Source organism: Xenopus tropicalis, chromosome 7 (assembly GCF_000004195.4).
Source record: "Xenopus tropicalis strain Nigerian chromosome 7, UCB_Xtro_10.0, whole genome shotgun sequence".
NCBI classification, from domain to species: Eukaryota; Metazoa; Chordata; class Amphibia; order Anura; family Pipidae; genus Xenopus; species Xenopus tropicalis.
Genome location: NC_030683.2, coordinates 5,286,099 through 5,293,821, shown reverse-complemented (window position 1 = coordinate 5,293,821; position 7,723 = coordinate 5,286,099). Strand labels below are relative to the sequence as shown.

General features: G+C 43.4%; 2 protein-coding genes across 8 annotated transcripts in view; one reads left to right on the top strand and one right to left on the bottom strand.

Annotated features, from left to right (window-relative positions):
• Positions 1–373: 373 nt before the first annotated feature.
• Positions 374–7,723, bottom strand: part of shtn1 (shootin 1) — a 74,831-nt gene continuing 67,481 nt past the window's right edge. For all 4 annotated transcript variants that reach the window (XM_031905561.1, XM_004915727.4, XM_004915728.4 and 1 more), the window contains one exon: positions 374–3,954. In XM_031905561.1, coding sequence (XP_031761421.1) covers positions 3,780–3,954 — 175 coding nt within the window. In that variant the 3' untranslated portion in view covers positions 374–3,779. The remainder of the gene's footprint in view (positions 3,955–7,723) is intronic.
• LOC116412086 lies at positions 1,988–3,585 on the top strand. Of its 4 annotated transcripts, none has more exons than XM_031905562.1 (3): positions 1,988–2,960; positions 3,004–3,082; positions 3,162–3,585. In XM_031905562.1, the coding sequence occupies exons 1-3, from the start codon at positions 2,013–2,015 to the stop codon at positions 3,230–3,232; spliced, it is 1,098 nt and encodes a 365-aa protein (XP_031761422.1). In that variant the 5' UTR covers positions 1,988–2,012; the 3' UTR covers positions 3,233–3,585. The 4 variants fall into 4 exon arrangements, with proteins under 4 accessions (XP_031761422.1, XP_031761425.1, XP_031761424.1 ...); XM_031905565.1 differs by having other exon boundaries at positions 2,079–2,995; positions 3,032–3,082; XM_031905564.1 differs by having other exon boundaries at positions 2,079–3,003; positions 3,040–3,082; positions 3,162–3,224.

The window sequence follows — 7,723 nt, the reverse complement described above, 5'->3', positions numbered from 1 at the left end:
CTATTTCATGTAAGGCTGGTCATTTCTAGGTATAATCCCCCACTGACAGTCTATTTAATTGTCTATCTGTCTTTTCAGTCCGATTCAGCAGCTTATCTGCCCATGTATAGGCATCCCTCCGACAGGCCTAACCGACCAATATCTGGCCTATAATTGGTCAGGTCTCAGGCAAGTTTGATCGGAGACCTGCCCTGCAGCCAAAGAAATGCAATTAGTTACCGCGACTGAGGTCACGAAAACTAATTGCTCCGTGTGTCTTCGCCCATAGGGAATATAGGTGACAAAGGGAAAATTGCAGTTTTTTTTACTTATTCACATTCAAATCGGTGTCTCATAGCTACAGATTACAGATGCAGGACACAGAAAGGACACGTTTTTTTCCATCACTTTAATCGTTTAATCACAAGCACCGAATCTCAGTTAATGAAAACCGTTACACTGCATTCACATATACATATATATATATATTACCATTCAACAATCAACAATATTCACACATTTAAAAAAAAAAAAACAACCCCATAAAAGGTATAAAATAAGTGTACTTGTATTGGTTTAATATCTTCCCACCTAACTAGTGCTCATTTCCCAGCAGCTAACCCAGAAGCTGTAATCCATGCTCAGTAGCAAAAGCTTAAAAATAACATAAAAACAGAAATACAGTGAATCATTGGGGGGGGAAGGGTTTTCTGGGGGACACAAGTGCCTCTCAAGTACATGCAGATACGAGCGGTAGGTTATAAAATCACTTTCTGACCTTTACAAAATCATAGAATCATATCAAATCCTTTATATCCTATTAACTGCAAAAGGATGAGTGGGGAGGGGTATAGTCAGGTCTCCCAATAAAGGCAAAGGCATTGGTATTTTAGTTCTCATTCCAAGAGCGGCCGTGATTAGTAGTTGCACTAGTCGGCTTTCTAGCGGGGACAGAATACAGATTCAACACGTAGGAGCTCACAAGCCACGTTAGTATGATGTAGAGAGTACTATTCTCATACAATTTGCAATTGGCCTTCATTTTTTATTATTTGTGGATTTTGAATTATTTTGCTTTTTCTTCAGCAGCTCTCCAGTTTGGAGTTTCAGCAGCTATCTGGTTGCTAGGGTCCAGTTTAACCAAGCAACCAGGCAGAGACAAGAATATGAATAGAGGAGGGCCGACATAAAAAGATAAGTAATAAGGAACAATAACAATAAAACTGGAGCCTCACAGAGAAATAGTTTTTTGGCTGCCGGGGTCAGTGACCCCCATTTGAAAGCTGCCAAGATTTAGAAGATAAAAGCAAATAATTAAAAAACTATACAAGATAAAAAATAAAGACCAATTGAAAACACCACATGTGCCATGGCCCCTACCAGCCACTTCTGTATAAGTAATATCCTCCTTGACTATTGTTTTCTCCCATGTAACTGGAGGAGTCCCAAGCCAGACTTGGATTTCTTACTATTGTTCTGCTGATCGGCTGCTGGGGGGGGGGGATATCACTCCAACTTGCAGCGCAGCAGTAAAGTGAGACTGAAGTTTATCAGAGCAAAGGTCACATGGGGCACCCCTGGTATATAGGTGGCGCACTTGTGTTACGCCAGTACCCTGTCTTGTGGAATGATAGAGTAGCACTGGGAGTCAATAGGCACTTCACTCTGCTGGTATCAGCAGCTACAGATCTAATTAGCACCTGGAGTTAATTATGGAGGCAAATCAGAATATCCTCCATTGCTGACTTCCAGGGATTCTACTAATCCCATTTTTTTAAATTTTTTTATTATTTTGGTGTCATTTCCTGAAAAGAATCAGCACGCATCGCACTCATCCATTAAGGCTCTCCTTAGAGATAGAGATATAAACAGTAACAGGTGTCTCTCACAAGATGGGGCGCATTGTGTCATGGCGGGGGATTCATGTCCGGCAGCCATAGCAGCTGTATCACATGGTCAGGTAGTAGCGTGTAACATGGAATACATTTCATACATGTGATGTTTTAGCCATTGCCCAAGGGCTTAATGATCACATGACATGGACCCCCAGTAATTTAAGGTGGCCAATGAACAGATCTAGTAGGTACCCAGGCAGTACTGGAATGGGCATTGGGCAGATTACATGGGTACCCAGGCAGTACTGGAATGGACAATGGGCAGATTACATGGGTACCCAGGCAGTTCTGGAATGCACAATGGGCAGATTACATGGGTACCCAGGCAGTACTGGAATGGACAATGGGCAGATTACATGGGTACCCAGGCAGTACTGGAATGGGCAGATTACATGGGTACCCAGGCAGTACTGGAATGGGCATTGGGCAGATTACATGGGTACCCAGGCAGTTCTGGAATGGACAATGGGCAGATTACATGGGTACCCAGGCAGTACTGGAATGGACAATGGGCAGATTACATGGGTACCCAGGCAGTTCTGGAATGGGCAGATTACATGGGTACCCAGGCAGTACTGGAATGGGCAGATTACATGGGTACCCAGGCAGTACTGGAATGGGCAGATTACATGGGTACCCAGGCAGTACTGGAATGGACAATGTGCAGATTACATGGGTACCCAGGCAGTACTGGAATGGGCAGATTACATGGGTACCCAGGCAGTACTGGAATGCACAATGAGCAGATTACATGGGTACCCAGGCAGTACTGGGATGGGCAGATTACATGGGTACCCAGGCAGTACTGGAATGGACAATGGGCAGATTACATGGGTACCCAGGCAGTACTGGAATGCACAATGGGCAGATTACATGGGTACCCAGGCAGTACTGGAATGCACAATGGGCAGATTACATGGGTACCCAGGCAGTACTGGAATGCACAATGGGCAGATTACATGGGTACCCAGGCAGTACTGGAATGCACAATGGGCAGATTACATGGGTACCCAGGCAGTACTGGGATGGGCAGATTACATGGGTACCCAGGCAGTACTGGGATGGGCAGATTACATGGGTACCCAGGCAGTACTGGAATGCACAATGAGCAGATTACATGGGTACCCAGGCAGTACTGGGATGGGCAGATTACATAGGTACCCAGGCAGTACTGGAATGCACAATGAGCAGATTACATGGGTACCCAGGCAGTACTGGAATGGACAATGGGCAGATTACATGGGTACCCAGGCAGTACTGGGATGGGCAGATTACATGGGTACCCAGGCAGCATGCATCTGGCCAATAGCCACATACACAGCCAATATCAACATCAGTATATTGTAGGGATGCACTGAATCCAGGATTTGGCCAAGACACACATGTGGGAGAGGTACAAGGCATAGGGCAGTGCCACGTAAGCACTATGGGCAATGGAAGCTCCTAGGGAGAGTAGTGTGGGGCGGGATGCAAGTAGTTAGCTCTAATAGCCGGAATACTGGGGAATAAATTGGGGGGAAGGAAACTCCAGGCCTATGTAATATGCATGCATGTAGGTATGTAGGGACTGAGCATCACGTGTGCCAGGCAATTTCTGGGAGCCATAATGCTTGTGTGTAGTGCCAGCCGGGTATGGGGGCACACAGATTGGGGGTACACTCATTCGCACACTATGGAATGGCCCCCTTGTGCTCTTACTAATGTGGGGCTGAAACATGAGACAGAGTCTGTTTTTGCTTTTTCCAATGAATCTTTGGGGCAGAATGTGTAACGGCGCTGCCTGCCGCCTTGTGCTTAGGCTGGAGGTGTCGCTGAGGCCCCTGTGGTGCGGCTAAAAGAGAAGATATATTGATGATTTCTCTCCTCTTTCCATATAAAGGCAGTGAGGGTAAATATTCCTTCCTATTAGCAGTTAGAGCTGTCGGTTTCCTTCATTCTGCCGGCAGCCAGGGCCCCGTTTTCCGTCGGTACCCTCTGGAGCGAGTCGGCCTTTTCCGCCGAGTTTAGGCCAAAGTTTAACCCTGTGCTGGCGCCATCTTGCTTAGCCTCCTTTCCCGCGTCGCTCAGGGCCTCTGCAGACCTAGGGAAAGGGAAAGGAAAGGCCGCCATCAGAAACTTTGCTATTTATATGGGGCCCCCCATGAACACAAACGCACAGTACCAACATATTGGCCCCTTGTGTCCCCAATATAAACAGCTGTTACTCTATCATAAGCCGTTCATTCAGTTTATTGGGGGTCAGTGGGGTCTGCCCTAAGTTTAACCCCTTCCCTCCTACCTGCCCCTGCTCTGTTATTGCTTGATATGGAAGTTACGTACATTTCTGCATAAGTTACGTAAACTGCGTAAGTTTAGGGGCCCAATAACCAGTCAGTAGTAGCTAATCAAAATAGTAAGAATAATTCATCTTATAATAAGTCAGTGTTTTAATTGGGGGGTCAGTGGAGTTTATACACAAGTTTCTTTGAAAGTAACGTAAGTTTTTGCACAAGTTACTAAGTTACGTAAATGACATAAGTTTAGGGGCCCGATGATATTGCTGTGGGGCTCAATAACCAGTCAGTAATAGCTAATAAACATAGTAAGAATAATTAATCTGCTAATAAGTCAGTATTGTAATTGGGGGGTCAGTGGAGTTTATACGTAAGTTCCTTCATCTTCTTGAAGAAGCCTAGGGGCCCAATTATGTCGCTGTGGGGCCCAATAACTAGTTATTCCCCTACTGAAACCTCAAGTAAGAGACACTAATAAAATTCAGTAAATAGATCCCAATATAAACAGCTTCTGCTTCATACGCAAGTTTTAAGTTTCTAGGCAAGTTACGTAAGCTTCTAGGCAAGTTACGTAAGCTTCTAGGCAAGTTACGTAAGTTTCTAGGCAAGTGACGTAAGTTTCTAGGCAAGTTACGTAAGCTTCTAGGCAAGTTACGTAAGCTTCTAGGCAAGTTACGTAAGCTTCTAGGCAAGTTACATAAGCTTCTAGGCAAGTTACGTAAGTTTCTAGGCAAGTGACGTAAGTTTCTAGGCAAGTTACGTAAGCTTCTAGGCAAGTTACGTAAGCTTCTATGCAAGTTACGTAAGTTTCTAGGCAAGTTACGTAAGCTTCTAGGCAAGTTACGTAAGTTTCAAGGCAAGTTACGTAAGCTTCTAGGCAAGTTACGTAAGCTTCTAGGCAAGTTACGTAAGCTTCTAGGCAAGTTACGTAAGCTTCTAGGCAAGTTACGTAAGCTTCTAGGCAAGTTACGTAAGTTTCTAGGCAAGTTACGTAAGTTTCTAGGCAAGTTACGTAAGTTTCTAGGCAAGTGACGTAAGCTTCTATGCAAGTTACGTAAGTTTCTAGGCAAGTTACGTAAGTTTCAAGGCAAGTTACGTAAGTTTCTAGGCAAGTTACGTAAGCTTCTAGGCAAGTTACGTAAGCTTCTAGGCAAGTTACGTAAGTTTCAAGGCAAGTTACGTAAGTTTCTAGGCAAGTTACGTAAGTTTCTATGCAAGTTACGTAAGCTTCTATGCAAGTTACGTAAGCTTCTAGGCAAGTTACGCAAGTTTCAAGGCAAGTTACGTAAGTTTCTAGGCAAGTTACGTAAGCTTCTAGGCAAGTTACGTAAGCTTCTAGGCAAGTTACGTAAGTTTCTAGGCAAGTTACGTAAGTTTCTAGGCAAGTTACGTAAGCTTCTAGGCAAGTTACGTAAGCTTCTAGGCAAGTTACGTAAGTTTCAAGGCAAGTTACGTAAGTTTCTAGGCAAGTTACGTAAGTTTCTAGGCAAGTTACGTAAGTTTCTAGGCAAGTGACGTAAGCTTCTATGCAAGTTACGTAAGTTTCTAGGCAAGTTACGTAAGCTTCTATGCAAGTTACGTAAGTTTCTAGGCAAGTTACGTAAGCTTCTATGCAAGTTACGTAAGTTTCTAGGCAAGTTACGTAAGCTTCTATGCAAGTTACGTAAGTTTCTAGGCAAGTGACGTAAGCTTCTAGGCAAGTTACCTAAGCTTCTAGGCAAGTTACCTAAGCTTCTAGGCAAGTTACGTAAGTTTCTAGGCAAGTTACGTAAGTTTCTAGGCAAGTTACGCAAGTTTCTAGGCAAGTTACGTAAGTTTCTAGGCAAGTTACGCAAGTTTCTAGGCAAGTTACGTAAGCTTCTAGGCAAGTTACCTAAGTTTCTAGGCAAGTTACCTAAGTTTCTAGGCAAATTATGTAAGCTTCTAGGCAAGTTACGTAAGCTTCTAGACAAGTTACGTAAGTTTCTAGGCAAGTTACGTAAGTTTCTAGGCAAGTTACCTAAGCTTCTAGGCAAGTTACGTAAGTTTCTAGGCAAGTTACCTAAGTTTCTAGGCAAGTTACGTAAGTTTCTAGGCAAGTTACGTAAGTTTCTAGGCAAGTTACGTAAGCTTCTAGGCAAGTTACGTAAGTTTCTAGGCAAGTTACCTAAGTTTCTAGGCAAGTTACGTAAGTTTCTAGGCAAGTTATGTAAGTAAGTTTCTAGGCAAGTTACGTAAGTTTCTAGGCAAGTTACGTAAGTTTCTAGGCAAGTTACGTAAGTTTCTAGGCAAGTTACGTAAGCTTCTAGGCAAGTTACCTAAGTTTCTAGGCAAGTTACCTAAGTTTCTAGGCAAGTTACGTAAGTTTCTAGGCAAGTTACGTAAGCTTCTAGGCTAGTTACGTAAGCTTCTAGGCAAGTTACGTAAGCTTCTAGGCAAGTTATGTAAGTAAGTTTCTAGGCAAGTTACGTAAGTAAGTTTCTAGGCAAGTTACGTAAGCTTCTAGGCAAGTTACCTAAGTTTCTAGGCAAGTTACCTAAGTTTCTAGGCAAGTTACGTAAGCTTCTAGGCAAGTTACGCAAGTTTCTAGGCAAGTTGCGTAAGCTTCTAGGCAAGTTACGCAAGTTTCTAGGCAAGTGACGTAAGCTTCTAGGCAAGTTACGTAAGCTTCTAGGCAAGTTATGTAAGTTTCTAGGCAAGTTACGTAAGCTTCTAGGCAAGTTATGTAAGCTTCTAGGCAAGTTACGTAAGCTTCTAGGCAAGTTACGTAAGTAAGTTTCTAGGCAAGTTACGTAAGTTTCTAGGCAAGTTACGTAAGTTTCTAGGCAAGTTACGCAAGTTTCTAGGCAAGTTATGTAAGTTTCTAGGCAAGTTACGTAAGCTTCTAGGCAAGTGACGTAAACTTCTAGGCAAGTTACGTAAGCTTCTAGGCAAGTTACGTAAGTTTCTAGGCAAGTTGCGTAAGCTTCTAGGCAAGTTACGTAAGCTTCTAGGCAAGTTACGTAACTCCATTCATTTTTAATAAACTGGGAATATAAATAAAGTAACACAAGACAGTTCCTATTGACTACTATAGGAACCCCTTAGTGACAGCTAATATCCTTATCATTTACAGTAGGGGGTACATTATCCCTTATAATACATGAGTGATACTCAGAGTTCCCTGTATAACTCAGCCTGCAGCCTTGTGCCTTTATATGGGGGGCACAGAACCCCTCAGTGACTGCTAATATCCTTATCATTTACATTAGGGGGTACATTATCCCTTATAATACATGAGTGATACTCAGAGTTCCCTGTATAACTCAGCCTGCAGCCTTGTGCCTTTATATGGGGGGCACAGAACCCCTCAGTGACTGCTAATATCCTTATCATTTACAGTAGGGGGTACATTATCCCTTATAATACATGAGTGATACTCAGAGTTCCCTGTATAACTCAGCCTGCAGCCTTGTGCCTTTATATGGGGGGCACAGAACCCCTCAGTGACTGCTAATATCCTTATCATTTACATTAGGGGGTACATTATCCCTTATAATACATGAGTGATACTCAGAGTTCCCTGTATAACTCAGCCTGCAGCCTTGTGCCTTTATA